The 16,814-nt window shown below is 27.1% G+C and overlaps 2 protein-coding genes across 6 annotated transcripts in view; one reads left to right on the forward strand and one right to left on the reverse strand.

Moving 5' to 3' along the window:
* LOC122501424 (small G protein signaling modulator 3 homolog) lies at positions 1–6,104 on the reverse strand. The gene is made up of 14 exons (XM_043610872.1): positions 5,688–6,104; positions 5,194–5,375; positions 4,796–4,894; positions 4,550–4,713; positions 4,070–4,280; positions 3,732–3,862; positions 3,333–3,566; positions 2,938–3,032; positions 2,466–2,709; positions 2,127–2,306; positions 1,921–2,031; positions 1,373–1,683; positions 1,105–1,265; positions 1–693 (listed from the first exon to the last, which is right to left on the reverse strand). Exons 1-14 carry the CDS (start codon positions 5,754–5,756, stop codon positions 501–503), a joined length of 2,385 nt encoding a protein of 794 aa, XP_043466807.1. The 5' UTR covers positions 5,757–6,104; the 3' UTR covers positions 1–500.
* Positions 5,245–16,814, forward strand: part of LOC122501390 (KAT8 regulatory NSL complex subunit 1) — a 27,207-nt gene continuing 15,637 nt past the window's right edge. Inside the window, exons 1-3 of one of the 5 annotated variants that reach the window (XM_043610822.1) lie at positions 5,249–5,381; positions 9,649–9,717; positions 13,367–15,069. In XM_043610822.1, coding sequence (XP_043466757.1) covers positions 13,616–15,069 — 1,454 coding nt within the window. In that variant the 5' untranslated portion in view covers positions 5,249–5,381; positions 9,649–9,717; positions 13,367–13,615. Of the gene's footprint in view, positions 5,382–8,168; positions 8,671–8,755; positions 9,054–9,648; positions 9,718–13,366; positions 15,070–16,814 lie in introns of those variants that run through there. The other 4 variants (XM_043610831.1, XM_043610803.1, XM_043610814.1 and 1 more) reach the window with 4 other exon arrangements.

Below are 16,814 nucleotides of genomic sequence, written 5' to 3' on the forward strand. Positions count from 1 at the left end.
TTTAATTTAATTAAAGTAGTTTTAATTAAATCAAATTACTTTGAATGTGATATAAAATTAATTTTCTTCGCTTTGTTTAAAACATTTTTCGAAATGAATTAATAGGACGGATATGGACGTGAATGAAAAGTTCACAGTAACCACTTCTATTTTGATTTCCCTTAAAAAACAAAATGCAGAAAACTATTGAAGCAATTTTCACTTTTCTAAAATTCTTTTAAAACTTTTCTCTCATTTTTCGAAAAAAAAGATAAAAAATTGGATAAAATGGCAATTTCTCTATAAACGTTATTGAAACAGGGAAAAAAGATTCCTTTTTAAAATTCAATATGTTAAAAACGAAATAAGAGATTTTTAAAAAATCTTGAATAGTATAAAATAGCTTGTTGATTGCTTTCTTGTAAACTTTGGCGTTAAAAAGTTTTTTTTACGATTAGTATTTAAAATACTTTTGTTTTATGTCTTTTGACAAAAAAAAGAGAAAAAGTCTTTTTTCTTTTTTATAAATCCCAACTAAACAGATGATGTTTCACAAGCATGTCACGAACTCCATCTTTTAATGGCTGTGATTGTTCCTTCTTTGGTGGCAATTCCCAATCAGGATTCAAATTAAAAGCAAATTGACTGAGTATTCTTAATTCACATTTCACCTGGACCCATCCGGGACTATTGACAAAACTCCATGGTTGATACCTGAAAAGGAATTAAATTACTGTATAAAATTTTTGTTTATTGATTTTATTTGTCGATTTTTTATTTTAGAAAAATAGTCATTAAAATATCTATTTTATTTACATTCCACGGTACAAATTAATCAATAAAAATTATAATAAATCAATATTAATTTTAATTATAAAATTTATTTTAGAATTCTAAAAACTCATTCAACTAATTTTACAATTTATTGAGTATTGTCTATTTCATTCTTTTTGAATATTTTTTGAATTTCTGTGTCAGTTTCAAGCTGGAGAGTTTTTACTTTGAAATATTTTAAAGTTAATAATTTAAATTTATGTCTATTTACTATTTTTTTTATTAATCTATTAAAGTTCTGAATAGAAATAAAAATAAGATTTTAATCATTTTAGATAAAGGATTGAATACCATTTTTGCACGATTTCAACGCAGGAGCACAAGACCTCGAGCCAGAGATGAAGAACTTGTTCATTGAGTCCGAGACAAATGAGAGAACGTAATTTAACATCCATTTGGGCGTGTGCATTGTCATGGCTTAAATTAATCGATTGTACACAACGATAGAGCAACTGAAATTTAAACAAGGTGAGTTTAATTATAATTTTAAAATTATTTTAAATTTTGATAATTCAATAGTGTTGAATTAGAAAAGGGAATATTTTGTTTGAATATTTACCTCTTCCGGTGTGAGAACTTTGCCATCTTCGTCGAGTCGATAAGTTTTACAGAGAACCAATCGACTGTAAACGGAATTAAAATCCTTTTCAACTTCTCGCGTTGATGCCTCCTCAATAAAAAGCCATGGATGACATGGACCACCTAGAAAGCTCGGCTTTCGCATTCCCTGCTCTAAAACGGCTTTTATTGCCGGACATAAAGTTCCTCGCACTAAATCCGTCACCGTTTCACTCACAGTATCATCCCCGGCGCAAGTATATTGTTTACTTCGCTCGTCCAATAGTTCGACAAACTTTGCGGGAAACCAACCTTTAATTGGAAAATTCATTGTCTTACATTCGTTTCGTTTTAAATCATTTTTGTTTCATTTCTAATTAAAATTCAAAATTATAATTTCATTTATAATTAAAACTAAATTTATAATTTCATTTCAAATTACAATTTAATTTGTAACTATGCTTAAAATTATAATTCAATTTGTAATTATAAAAATTATAAATTAATTTATATTTTCTTTTTTCGACTCGTATTTAAAATTTTCTTTACCTCGTAATCCATTTAACTCTCCCACCCAGCAGTGCTCATCTTTCTGACTAATTATCGTGATTATGTCATTTTTTCGAAAACCCAATTCATCATCATCGTGTCGTTCAAAATCTATTTAAAGAAAATCTATTAAATTTTATTCTATAAATTAAAAAAAGAAATTGGAAATTATTCCATAAATTTGAACAAGAAATTAAAATTCTCACCCAATAGAGCCTTTGCTCTCCTCTGACGGATTCGCGAGACATTCACATAATTATCGTGATCCTTAGCGTGACTCTCCATCATATAATCGGCGACTAATGATGAATTACTTAATTTTGGATCGAGATTCATAAAATGTCGTGCCACTTGTAAAATTGCTTCTCTAAGATCGACTAAAAGTTCTGTATAAAAAAAAAATTTTCTCCTATTAACTGGAAACTATTAAATAGCAATATAATTACTAACAAAATAATTACATTTTCGTAAAGTTCTTCGTTAATTAAAAATAAAATCAATTCTGTATTTTAAAATCGAGAATATTGATGGGATAAATTTTTTACCTGTTTGGCGAATATTTTTACATTTGGCATCGTCCTCTGAATTGTCATTGCCAAATAAAATTGTTTGAATTACTGATTTACTTCTTTTCATTTGACGACGATTGAGATGTTGTTTTGGTAAATTTGGTGACGCGTCTGGATTTCCCACAAGTCCACCTTGATCGACCATTAAATATGCCAAATGCCGTCTTCGATGTGTGTCAACCAAAACGTCTGTCAATGATCCACTGACTTCCATAGAAACCTGAATTATTTTTTTAATTAAAATCACAAAAACAAGGTCAAAAAAACAATTCGATTTTCAATCGATTGATTATTATAATTTTATTACATTCTATTTACTTTGCTACTTAAATATAAACTAAAAAAAATTAACCAAAATAAACTTAAATTGAAAGAAAATCAATGGACAATTTAAATACAGAAAATTTATAAATTAAATTGAGAAATGCGATAAACATCGACAATTTACCCTAAATAATTGATCGACATCGTCAATGTCCCCGGGAATATCCGATAAGGCATTGAAAATTTGAGCGGAATTCTCAACTTGCTTAACTTCACCCTCTGAAAAAATATTCAGACATAATTATTTAATTTTTCTTTTCTTTCATTTAATTTTATTTTTCTATAAGAAATTCATTTTTCCAGCGGTTGAATAATTTTTCAAAAAAGTTAATTCATTTTTCTACTGGTTAAATAGTTTTTCTATTGGTTCGTGAATTTTTCTACTAAATAATTAACTTTTCTGTTAGTTAACTAATTTTTTTTGCTGGCTGGCTAATTAATTCCAATTTTTCATTATTTCTTTTTTCCCTTTTTTTTGCAAATAATTTTATTCAATAAAAAGAAATTAATATTTTTCACCTTTAATTTTCAGCATTCCGAGGGTGACTTGAAAGAGAACAATGGAACCGTCAAAGAGAAAAAGATCCCAAATTCGGAGAAGAATTTTCATATGTACAACTGAGGCAAATAAAGTGAGGAACCAATTCAATGATATGAGACTTAATTCAATGTCGTGTTGAACAAGAACGTGATCAATGTCCGGTAAGTAGTTTGACACTAATGTTCGTAAAACTCTTTGGTCTGCTTGTAATCCTAGAAGAATTATATTTTTATAATATTAAAGAAAGAAAAAGTTTTTAAAAAATAGTAAAATATTGAGAAATACAATCCATCCTCTATGAGGAAGCAAAAAAGAAAAATAAAAACAATTTTTTTAAAAAGAAGGTTAAATATTAAGAAAAGAAAGAAAATTTTTACCTAATAATGTGGAGGAATAATAAGAAGCTGGTAACAAATCTTCAACAATCGTTGCCATCATCCAAAATGCATCTTCCTCCTCTAGTAATAATAATAATGACGCTGCTATTGTTCCGGTTCCTTGGCAATATCTATTGCGAAAAGAAAAATTATTATAACTAATTATTTTAAAATTTAGTATATGTTGAAAAAAAATGAAAATTAAATGAAATTGCCATAAAATTAAAATTTAATTAAAACAAAATTAAAAATAGAGTTTAAAATTCGAAATTTCTTTCAATAATGATAGTGAAGGAATTATTTTTGTTTGAAACATTATTTTTACGATTAAATTTTACCCAATTTCGGGATAAAGCCAAGCGAGGCCTCGCATTAATCTTCTTAATCGAGGAATTCCGGTGCTGTGCAAATGGCTGAAACATGCATTCGCAGGCATTGTACGTAACAAGTCTTTTTCAATTTGTTTACTTGTCATTAGAGCGTCATTACTCGAGGCTTTTACAATATCTCGATAGGTAGTTTCCGAAGAAATTTTCTTCTGCAACGCTCCTGAAAATGAAGGAAAAAAATTTTTTATTTACAGAAAAAGAAAATTAAACATAACTTTATTAAAAATTACCACTTCATCAAATTACTTTTTAAATGTATCTTTAGGTATAAATTTAACTCCTATTTTTTTATAAATAAACAAAATTAAACTATTAAAAATTACGATTTTATGAATCTATTTTTAAATATATTTTTTAATTTAAATTATCAAATTTTCGTAAATTTGATTCCTTTTTTTTCTACAAAGTTTTCAATTTTTTTGTTCTTACCGGACATTCGCATCCAAATTTGTGGCCGAAGCGAATGAGGAATTCCTTGATGTACCATTTCACGTAATTTATCACTTCTCGGCAATCTTCTGTCGACATGCTGCCATGATAATTCAGATACTTCTTTATTGTGACTAAATTCTAAAAGTGTCACCCACTGTAATCTAATTTAGAGGGAGAGAGAGAGAATATTAATTAATTATTGACATTTCTTAAGAATTAAAACTATTATTATTTTTAGCAAACCTGTGCTGAGGGTCTTCGACGAAAGGAACACCTAATAATTTTTTCGAACTTTGCTCTGGTCCATCTTCCTCGTCCACACGAAATCCAAATTCGTCAAATCTATAATCATAAAGTAGTATTTTTTACCGATTTGTATTTTGTTTTTAATTTATAGTTTTAATTACCTATGAAGTCAGAATTATTTTTAGTTTCTATTTTTCAATTTTAGTTTCGTTCTTTAACTATAATTTTTACTTCAATTTACTTTTACTCTAATTTTTTAATTCAATTCTTCCACCATAAATTTTTTACTTCAATTCTTTAGCTCTAAATTTTTACTTTAATTCTTTTGCTTTAGTTTTTCGACTTTGAAATTTTTACTAAAATTTTTTGGAATTATTTTAGCTGGATGAAAATACCTGTACTCCGGTTGGGAATTCGGATCGTCTGGTTGATTCAATTTTGCTAAAATATCCTGAGGCCACATTGAGGGTGTAAGAGCCGAAAAAGGACCTCCAGGTGCAGGAGATAAAACTTCACCTGACAATCCCGCTCCTTCCAATTCGTACTCATCGTCCGAGACCGCAGTTTCTACCTTCTTCTAAAGGTGAGAATAAAATTTTAAAATATTATTTTTCACAAACGAAAACACCAGATTAGATTACAAAAACAATTTTGCTATATTGCTAAAATAAATTATCTATTAGTTAGAAAAGTTGAAAGTAAAAAAGAAACGTTTAGCACTAAATACTTTTCTAAACATTTAAACTTGCTATATTGCTAAAATAAATTATCTATTAGTTAGAAAAGTTGAAAGTAAAAAAGAAACGTTTAGCACTAAATACTTTTCTAAACATTTAAACTATTTTCGCTCTTTTCTTTCCTGTTTTTAAAATGTAAAAATATAAATTACATTATGATCCTCTCTGCCAACATAACCTTCATGGTTTCGTACTTGTAGAAGAGACTTCGCAATTTCCATTTCTCAATTATTTTTTCCCCGCTTAAAATAACACCTCTAATTATATTAACGCGTATTTTGTTTTTTAATTCCTCTCGTTCCACATGTTATTGATTATTGTTTACGGGACAGTTTAAAAGCCAGAAAGTTTTGACAGATTATTATATTTGATGATAAATAGAGAATTTTCGAATAAAATTCACACGCTGTTGGGAAAATGTCAGGTCACTGATTATTTTAAATGGTATTAATATACACAATCACAATATAATAATATACTATAGCAGATGCTCCAGATGGATATTTAAACATAATACAGCATAATAACGAGTGACGTATGTAGACGTGTAACTAATAAATCCTACTATGTGTGTGTTTGTGTGCATATAAATAGGGCCGTATACATTTACATTTTATCCCATGGAGAATAAAAATTAAATTCGCTAAAAAGATTTTTTTTCCTCTTCTTTTTCTCAAAGTGAAAAAAAATTTCTTTGCTTCTAATGTGTCAGTAATTTGAGAATAAAACGATGTTTTATTTTTATTCTTCTCCAATTTACTCCATTTGGAAGAAAAGTTTTTTTTCCCTAATCGACCAGACTATTCAGGGACGTGTCTATTTTTATAATAACCAGGGTTCAGTGAAAACTGTCACTTGCATAATTTTTTCGAAAAAAAAATTATTTTCCACTGCATCAGTCATTTTTGAACAAAGGAAAGAAATTGAAAATTTTAAATTAATATAAAATATTTTATGGAATCAATTATATAATTAATTTTTCTATTAATCTCGAATAAAAATTCCAAGAATTCCTTCTCAAAGAATTTTATTATTTAGGAAAATATAACTAAATTCTCCCCATTTATTAAAATTTATTAAAATTTTAGAAAAAAATTGAATTCTTTCGAGGAATTAAATTAAAATTGTTTTGAAAATAAAATATGAGCAGTAATAATTAATTTTGTACTTATTAAGTGGATTTTTTAAATTTTAATTATGAAATTATTTAAAAAAAAAATTATTTTATTATTATATTTAAAAAATTATTTTATTATTATTTAAAAAATAATAATTTTGTTAAAGTATTTAACTCATAGTACATTATTTCTTCATAATTATTTCTTTTGTCGATATAAAAAAAAGGGGTGAGGGTTCAATATTCTTTCGTTACGTAACTGACTCTTTTGAAAACCGGTCTAATTTTCGGCTGATATTATATAAGTTATTATTGATATTTTCCATTATCTAATTAAATTTTCGTGAAAATTATCAAGATTATTGCAAAAATTCGGTACTTTCTTGAAAGGAATAATAAAATGATGAAACATGTGGTAGGGATTGACAAACTTGTCTAAACTTGCTCAGTTCGCTTGACTCGTTTCAAGAGGCTGTTTGCCGGTACAACGAAACTAAAAAAAATCACGTTCTGACTCTTCAAATAGTTTCGATTTTAAACTCGTCTGATGCAACTTTCGCGAATTAAATCAAATAGAGAAGACTTTATTGCAAAGAAAAAAAAATTCATCGGTCAGTGAAATTGAATACGGATAATTTAATGAATTAAAATAAATTCAATATAGAGAAAAATTTAGTTACTGACACGTGGTCGATATAAAACGCAGTTCCCACGACTCACTTTTGTTTCATGTCGCGTTCGTTTTTAAATAGAATTTTCAAAATTTATTTCATATAAAACTAGGTATTTATCGAAATATTTTAGTGATTTTGAACGTAATTTCTAATTTTTAAATTAATTTTTATTAGTTTGAAACTAATTTTTAATTTTTAAAGAAATTTCCAGTTCTGTATAAAAATAGTTTAATTATCAATTAATTAATGCCAGACGCTGAAAAATTAATTCAGGTAAATATTTTTAAAAAAACAGTCAAATTTTTAAAATAAGATTTTAGACTTTTTTCTTATGATGAAATCGGAATTTTTATCAAAAGTGCAAGCTTTTCATTTTTCCTTGTTGAAAATTATTTTTCATTGCTAAACTTTGATTACGGGAAAAATATAGAATTTTAATTATAAATAATCAAACACCGGTTTTCGAATTATTCCCAGGAACATAATATCTTTAGGTTCTTTTTTTGCGATTAGAGAAAAAAGTTTGAATTTCGTTAAAATTTATAATTTTAAATAAGAACTCAATTTAATTTCGAATGATTTAAAATTCACAAAGGTAAATTTCTTTATGGTGAATATTTGATAAATTAGAAGCAGTTGATTGCCTTTTATTGTTCTGGCACCCTTTTAATACGCTCCTGCAATTTAAACATGTGAATGTGGTAACGTGGTTGCGCGGGAAATAATTTTATGGCGTCTCGAAAGCTGATTGGCGGAGATTTGTAAATGAACAATGGAGGTTATGTTGGCACCATGTGAATTGGACTTAGGAGAATTTTGCGATTGGTTAGCGTGTCTGCGAAGGCCACCACCACAGTCAGTAGTACCGCTTCGCCAGAAGCGAAGTTGGTCGAATTTCCTATATATTAAATAAATAAGTGTAGATGTTAATTCGTGCTAGTGTTGCCATTATTAAAAGACTATATTGGCATTAAAAAAAATTGAATATTCGTCGGTAAGGATTGAATTTGAAGTTGTTAAAACTCTCATGATACCAACATAACCGACGCTTTGCTCTTTCTTGATACTGCGACAGTACATATCGAGCATTGGGTGTGACGGATTTATCTCGTGCTGTGTGAAATTGCGTAGTGCTTCTAGTGTCTTGAACAACAGCAGTATTTGTTCAAGTTATTTGCATTTCCTGTAAACGAAGTGGTCTATTAAAATTTTTATTGGATTTGTGCCTAGTGCCTCCTTGTTTTTTAATAAATAAGAAAAAAAGGATCGTGTAGTTTTTTGCTCCGCCATTGTACGCTGCCGCAAAATCGCGAAGGGAGCCGCTCGCTGCTGCCTCGTTCTTCCGTACGTTCCCTCTCACTCACTCATACATTCTCTCTCTTTCTTTGTCTAACTGTCTCCTTTCAACTCGTTTAAAATGTTGGTTTAACTCTCTTGCACGCACGCTTTTGCCATCAGTCGTACCCGCCTCACATTCGACCGCTCGCCTGATTATCGTTCCCTCCTCTCTTTCCCCGTCGCTCGGCGCTCACAGTTTTTCCTTTGCCAAGAAACCAAAGGAACTTCTCGCAATATTCCCAAAGCGCGTACGTGGACGCCCGGTAATTTTACCGCCGGGGCAAACGATTCTTGCGCGTCATTATGCAATAGACTTTGTGACCTAAAGGAAGACAAGGCCAGGCAGCCACTCAACTTTCCTCGGGGAAAATCTCAACATTTTTTTTCTGGTACGCATTTTTCCCTTTTTGTCAAATGCCAAAGACGAGTCGACTTTGTTCCCCGGGAACTTCCTCTCTGTGCAGGTTCGACGAGATCGTCGATCACGTGGGGATGCGTCATACGAGTACCTGCGATAGATAACCCTGTCGCATTGACGACGCCTCTTGAGTTTTTTTTTCTTTCTTTTTTTTTTTTTAGTGATTGTGCGATTTTTCCTTTGTTTTTCTTTGTATATTCCCTAACGGTATTAACGGAAGACCTTACGAATTCACGCCCTTAAGGTTCTAGTTCCCTCTCACTCACTCTTGCTTGCTCCTCCTCCCTTGAAAACGCCACCCGTCGATTTCACTGTCTTGCTCTTTCAAGTTCTCTCTTTTATTTATCTCTGTCTCTTTTCAATTCTCTCTCTTTTACTGCAACTATCTTTTTTCCCCTCTTTCACTTTCTATTTCTTTCTCTTTCCGTCTTTTTTTTCCCATTACCGGCCGCTGTACAAGTCTTTTTCTATTTTTCACATTTCGATTATAAATTTGTTTACTTCTTTTTCATTTTTTTAAATCATGAAAAAATTTAACAAATTTTCGTTTTTTTTCCTTTCTATAGAATATTCTGCTCCGAAAAAAAATTGTCGAGTGTCCCCCCCTCCCGAAAAAGCGAACAACAACGTTTAAGGTGAGTAATCCTTTTTTTCGAACAAAAAAAAATCCGGTTTACTTGTGACAAAAAAAACAGAAAAGACCGGTTCTAATTTTCTTTTATTTATAGAAAAATTTTTCTATATATTAACTAGGGTCTCGGAAAGTCTTTTTTTTTCTTTCTTTTTATGAATTCTATATATGATTTTGTGTAATTCTAGTTTTCTTTGAAAGTGGTGGTGTGCCGAGTGCAGGAATCGATTGAAAGCAGCGTTTGTGAATAGTGTTGATTCTGGAAAATTTCCCCTCTCAAAAAGTGCTGTTTAAATAATTAATTGCAGAAGAAAGGAGAGGAATAAAAAAAAGAAAAAAAACACACACACAAGAGTGCAGTAAAGTGATTCGAAGCAATTTAAAATTGATTTTGAAATAAAGACTATTATTGCTATTTTGTGCATAACAAGAGGGTCAATAATTGGAATTTTTGAAAGAGATAATTTAATTCTGATGTTTTTTTGTATTTTTTTTTGCTGAAAAAATAAGAGTGAAATGCAATTTTTGTTAAATTTGAGAGAGAATTGACAGAAATTACGTCATGCTGGATTTAAAGATTTATTTTGTGTTTTTTATTGACTATTTATTTTATATTGAACATTAATATAAATTATTAATTTTTATTACTTTTAATTAATTTATATTAAATTTTATAAATTTTTCTTAATTTATAGAATTAATTTACATAATTAATTTGGTCATTAATAATTTGCATTAATATATAAATAATTATATAAATTCCCTTCTACAATTTTGGTGCTAATTTCTCTAAATTGTTTTCTTTTACTAATTAATAAATTAACTTTCATTAAAATATATAAATTTCCTTTTATTTAAAGTACAATTTTGGAGCTAATTTCTTTAATGAAAGGTTTCTTTTACTATTTAATTTATTTTAATTAAATTATATTTAATTATAATTATTCTAATTAATTTATACAGTAATTAAATTTATAGAATTTACAGTAATATAAAAATGTCCTTCTATTTATAGTACAATTTTTCTACTAATTTGTTTAATTAAGAAAATTTTAATATTAATTTGTTTCAAGCTTGAATTTAATTACTTTCTAAAGACAGTTTATCTGTTTACTAATTAATTTTGTAATAATTTGTCAATTTTTTTATGTTTAATTGTCTTTGCCTTTTATTTTTCCAAATTATCAATTTTACTGTAATTTAATTACCTTTTTACTGTTACTTAATTACTCAGAATTAATTATTTTTTATTTAGAAACTATTTAATTGTTCTTTTAGTTTTTTTAGTCTTTTTGTTTTCATTTAAATTTCTTTTTTGAATTTAATTTATTTATTATTTTTTTGTTTTTCTTTTGTGAATTTATTTTAATAAAATTGTTATAATGTGACTGTATATTGTATCGGTAACGTTGTTTTGAGTTGATTGCTTGCGCTTTGTACACTCCAATAATTATCATGTAAAGCATATTATACATTATTCTATTCCCGCACGAGATTTCTTGGTATTTACGACCTAAATAAATAAATAAATATACAGAGGAATGATAGTTTGCAAATTCGTAATTTTAAATTTATTTCTAGTCTAGGGGGATTTTTTTTTCTTTTTAATAATTTAAAGATTTTTTGTGCTCCAAAAATTCGGAATTTTCGAAATGAACGAATTTTTTAATATTAATATTTTCATTAAAAAAGTAAAAGTAATGCAATAAGAATCAAAAAGGTGAATTAAACATTTTGAAACTTTAAAAATGGTTTTTTATTATAATAAATTATAATATATAAAAAATTAAATTATAAAATAATTATTAAAATCTGCCTCTAATGTTCCGATCGTTTACATAAACGAAACTAATTTATTTTCTTTTCAAATTTTGTTACAATAATATTGTAACATAAGTTAAAAAATAATTTATAAAGTTTTAAAATGTTTAATTTACGTATTTAATTTTTATTGCAATCAGTAATTTTTGAATTAAATGAAAATTATTTCGTTTATTTGAACATTCTTAAAATTTTAAATTACATTCAGAGTTGCCGCAGGTCAGGGAAATCAGGAAAAATTCAGTTGAATTTAATTAAAAATACTGGAAAAAATAGTAAATTTTTAGAATTGATAAAGAAAATATATAATCGAATTTATTTTAAATAATTCAATTTTTTATGAACTTTTTTTAAAAAATCATTCATAAATTATTTATAGAATAATTTCCCTTGAAAATTCAAAAATAATTTAATTTTGGTTGCCTTTGTGATGTTTATAAATAAATTGAATTTCAGAATAAATTTGAATTTAGAGAATGATTTTACTTGAAAATTCAAAAAATAATTGAATTTTGGAAGAATTTCCCTTCCGATTTTTATAAATAATTTAATTTCATAAGATTTTGAATTTAAAGAATTTAATTTTTTTGGAAATTCAATAAAGTAATTGAATTTTTGAAATATTGCTTTTGATTTTTATAAATAATTGAATTTCTTGAGGATTTGAATGTAAAAAATAATTTTACATGAAAATTTAATAAATAATTGAATTTTGCAAGAATTTTCTTTGCCATTTTTATGAGTAATTGAATTTTGTAAGATTTTGAAATAAGAGAATAATTTCCCTTAAAAATTTTAAAAATAATTCAATTTTGGAAGAAATGCTTTTGAGATTTTTTGATAAATATTTGAATTTAGAGAATAAATTTACTTGAAAATTCAAAAAATAATTAAATATTAGAATAATTACTTTTGTAGTTTTTATAAATAATTGAATTTCTTAAAATTTTGAATTTAGGGAATATTATTATTATTTATTTATTTCTTTGACAATACAATACATTGTTTCTTGTCGAATTTAGGGAATAATTTTACTTGAAAATTCAAAAAATAATTGAATTTTGGAAAAATTTCCCTTACGATTTTTATAAATAATTTAATTTCATAAGATTTTGAATTTAAAGAATATAATTTTATTTGAAAATTCAAAAAAGTAATTGAATTTCTTAAGAATTTGAATTTAAAGAATAATTTTACTTGAAAATTTAAAAAATAATTGAATTTTGCAAGAATTTTCCTTACGATTTTTATAATTGTATTTATTTTGTAAGTTTATTGTTTGGAATAATTTTACAATTGAAGATACAAATAAATAAACATTAGAAAAATATAAAGTTTTAAACTCTTCAAATGAACGAAATATTTGTTATTAAAAATATTTTCGTAAATTAATAATTGCAATAGAAATTAAAAACAATATTTTCTTTTAGAACCTTTATAATTAATTTTTTTTTGCGAATGTCGCAAAATTATTGCAATATAAATTTAATTTCAGGAAGAAATAAATAAACGGATTTATTTTGAACCTTCAGAACTATAGAATAATTTAGAAATTGATTAATTAAATTTATTTGAAACTTTCCTGACGCAAGAAAATTCCAAATAAATTTAATTAATCAATTTCCTGATTAATTAATTAATTTCCTGACACAAGAAAATTTTTCTGGCAACTCTGATCTTAAATTGCTGAATAATTATTAAATTAATGGAATGATTGTTAAAATATAGAAAAATTATTAAATTATAGAATAATTATTAAAATACAAATTACTAAAGTATAAATTATTAAAGTGAGTTTTAGTGTAAAAATTTGACTGTAGATTTTTTTTCAGGACTGGAGAAAATAATCAGTGGATCCCTTGGGAGAGAGTAATGCAGTCCACCTTTGCAATGTGATGCTCTCGCCCCCAAAAAATTGCTTCTGGATGAAATATTTCGTGATTATAAATGGAAGATAGGGAAAAAAATTGAGAAATAAGCGAGGACCAAGTTTTTTTTTCCGGCAAAAAAAAGAGGAATCGAGGGAAAAAAAGGCGAGAAAATTGAGATGGAAAGTGTAAAAATCAGCCAGTAATGGATGAATGGGATTGAGTAGAATTGAGAGCAGTTTTTGGTGTGGGTGCAGAGGGCACAGGTGGGAGCCTCTGGATGTCGAGGCGGCAGAAGAATTGTCAACGTCAGTGGCAGTGATGGCCCCTGCTCTGACGGAAGGCGGTCCTCAAAAGCCTGAAAATTTACTCCCCACCTTACCAGTTGGATTCCTATCACCAAAGCAGGCCTCGGATATTTGTAATAATCGTGAGGTATTAGCAAAATTTGTCGTCTCAGCAAACGTGAAACCATCAAAAATTGATGACCAGTTCCTTCTTGGTATATCAAAGGATCTGATTCGTGATGTCATCAATTCAAAGTACGCTCACAATCTTGATCAATTGTCTGGATTTGGTAACAACGAATCAAACTTGATTATTGAGGACAATAATTTTGAATTGGAAGACGAGAGACCGATCGTCCCGGACATTGTACCGTTGACGACAGATATTATAATGAACGACCCATCTATGGGTGATCAAACGGATAATATGTGTTTCCTGAAATCTAATGTGGACGTGCCTTTAACGGACTCTGCTGTTGATTGTGATAATAAAACATTGGACGATGTTGATGATATAATGGGTTTCACTGATAAAATACAAGTTGATTCTAATGTTGGTGGTGTTAATGACATTGGACAGAATGTTGAGGAGATATTGCAGGTTATTAAATCGATGGAGGGTGCTGCTAATGTTGTTAATAGTGAAATATCATCGTCATCACAACAAAATGTAAACGATGGTGTTGTTGAAATGTTTCCCGGTTCAGAGATATTTCCATCGTTTGAACAAAATTTACTCGATGAGGATTTTGTTGGTTTATGCGCTGATTATGCGAATCCACAGGAGGACATTGAACAAGTGAAAGTTGAAAATTTAAAGCCACATGAGGATTTAGTTGTACAAAATCAATATGAAAATGAGAGGCGATGTGCATTTTTAATGAGACGACTGCGTAAATTGCAAGCGCGACTTGTTGGTAGGCATGTGGCTGAGGAGAATACGAGTGTACTTCAACTCGCTCATAATGGTGTTAAGCAATATTTCTTTCAAGAATTATCGGGTATTAGTTCAAAAACAGCGGCTAAAAGTAGTCCTGAAGTGAATAGTAGTTTGAGTAATTTTTTGGAGAATATTGAAAAGACATGTGTGGCTCAAAGTAGCAGTGTTAGTAGACAACGTGTTATGTGCCGGTATTTTGGTGCCGGTTCAAGGGATAATTCAAGTACTGGAAGTGGCAGTACAAGTCGACATCCTGCCTTTGCTGCGTCACAGATTAATATCAAAGGCGAGGAAGTTGAAAATGTTGCTGGGCCTTTGGCCTCACATTTACATTTAGTGGAATCCAAATTGGATTCAGATTGTACTGCATCAAGCAGCGGGGGTGAAAGTTGTGATGAGATGCAGACGTTTAATAATCTACACCAACAACAATTGCCCATGTGAGTGTTTTTCTTTTTTCTTTTTCAAATTATTATCGTTAATTAATTCGCGAGCTATTTCCTTAATTGGCGATAAGTGGACAATTGTATTTTTTTGACACATTTTTAATATTAATTAAATATTCTCTCATTTTCAATTTTAATCTCGTTTCGATATTTTATTTATTATTTGATATTTTTTAAATACTTTTTTATTAAATTAACAGTTTCTTTTTACAAACTATCTATTCAACAGTTATTTTAAAACTGAAACGAAATTAAATTTACTAGAATTTGTTTTAACGAAAATGAAACACGATTTCTTGATCGTATATATTAAATATCTTCGTACCTGTTGTGAAAAGTTGCAAAATTAACTAGCTTTTAAATAAGAATAATATAATCAAATACAATTAATCAAAAAATAAACAAAAAAAAAAAATAGAAAATAAAAAAATAATAGAGAAAAAAATAGAAAATAGAAAAAAATAAGAGAGACAAAAATAGAAAATAACAAAAAATAGTAGAGTAAAAATAAAAAATATTAGAGAAAAAAAAGAAAATAACAAAAAAATAATAGAGAAAAAAATAGAAAATAGGACAAAAATAATTGAGAAAAAAAGTAGAAAATGGAAAAAATAATAGAGACAAAAATAGAAAATAAAAAAAAAGTAGTAGAGAAAAAAATAAAAAATAGAAAAAAATAATAAAGACAAAAATATAAAATAACAAAAAAAATAGTAGAGAAAAAAATGGAAAATAGGAAAAAAATAGTTGTAAAAAAATGTAGAAAATGGAAAAAATATAAAATAGGAAAAAATAATAGAGAAAAAAAAAATACAAAATAGAAAAAAATAGTAGAGTCAAAAAATAGAAAATAACAAAAAAATAATAGAGAAAAAATGGAAAATAACAACAAAAAATAGTAGAGAAAAAATAGAAAATAAAAAAAATAATAGAGAAAAAAAGTAGAAAATGGAAAAAATAGAAAATTAGAAAAAATAGGAAATAGCAGAAAAAAGTCTAATTTACAGAAATTATATAATTATGTTAATTGAATATTAATTTACCCGAAAAATATATCTCAAGTACTGAACAAAAAAATAAATAAATAAATTGATATAAATTTGATCAAAAAAGAATAGCACCCGTTTTTTATCGATCGAATCAGAAGATTAAAATGATTGTGTCAAGTTCTTTTAAACCGAATATAATTAACTTGGCTCGGTTTAAAAGACTTGTAATTAACAATTGATTAGAGTAGATAATTCGTGACTTTTATTTATTATTTTTTTTTAATGAAGGAGACATATTTTGATTTGGTTAACTGGACCAGAAAAGTTTGTCGATATATTAATCACCGTATAAAGAAAAAGAGAGGAAAAAAGAAATTATAAAATGAATAATTTGAATAAAATTATCTAGAAAAAGTTACATAAGTTTTTTATCATTGACGATTATTGTAAACAATTCAATTGCATATTCATTATTTCCATCATGCAACATTGTATGGAAAATAAATTTCAGTTTTTAATTAATAATAGTGGAAACATTAAAAAATAATAAGTAGTGGGTAAAGAGAAATAAATAATAATTGAAATTTAATAATTTTAATATATTATTAATTAATTAATATTATTATTCAAATAAATATAATAATAATAATAATTATTATTATTGTAATAGTAATAATAATATAATAACAAATATAATATAGTAATAATTATAATAAGAATAGAAATTAGAATAATAATAACAATAATAAT

The sequence above is a fragment of the Leptopilina heterotoma genome, unplaced genomic scaffold, assembly GCF_015476425.1.
Source record: "Leptopilina heterotoma isolate Lh14 unplaced genomic scaffold, ASM1547642v1 Lhet_103, whole genome shotgun sequence".
Classification (NCBI taxonomy): Eukaryota; Metazoa; Arthropoda; class Insecta; order Hymenoptera; family Figitidae; genus Leptopilina; species Leptopilina heterotoma.

Excerpts from the sequence above, each read along its gene's own strand:
- LOC122501424 (XM_043610872.1), bottom strand. The coding sequence starts at position 5,756 with ATGGAAATTGCGAAGTCTCTTCTACAAGTACGAAACCATGAAGGTTAT. Across the intron at positions 4,895-5,193 it reads AATTCCCAACCGGAGTACAG|ATTTGACGAATTTGGATTTC; the intron begins GTATTTTCATCC and ends TTATGATTATAG. Across the intron at positions 2,032-2,126 it reads GAGAGCAAAGGCTCTATTGG|ATTTTGAACGACACGATGAT; the intron begins GTGAGAATTTTA and ends TTCTTTAAATAG.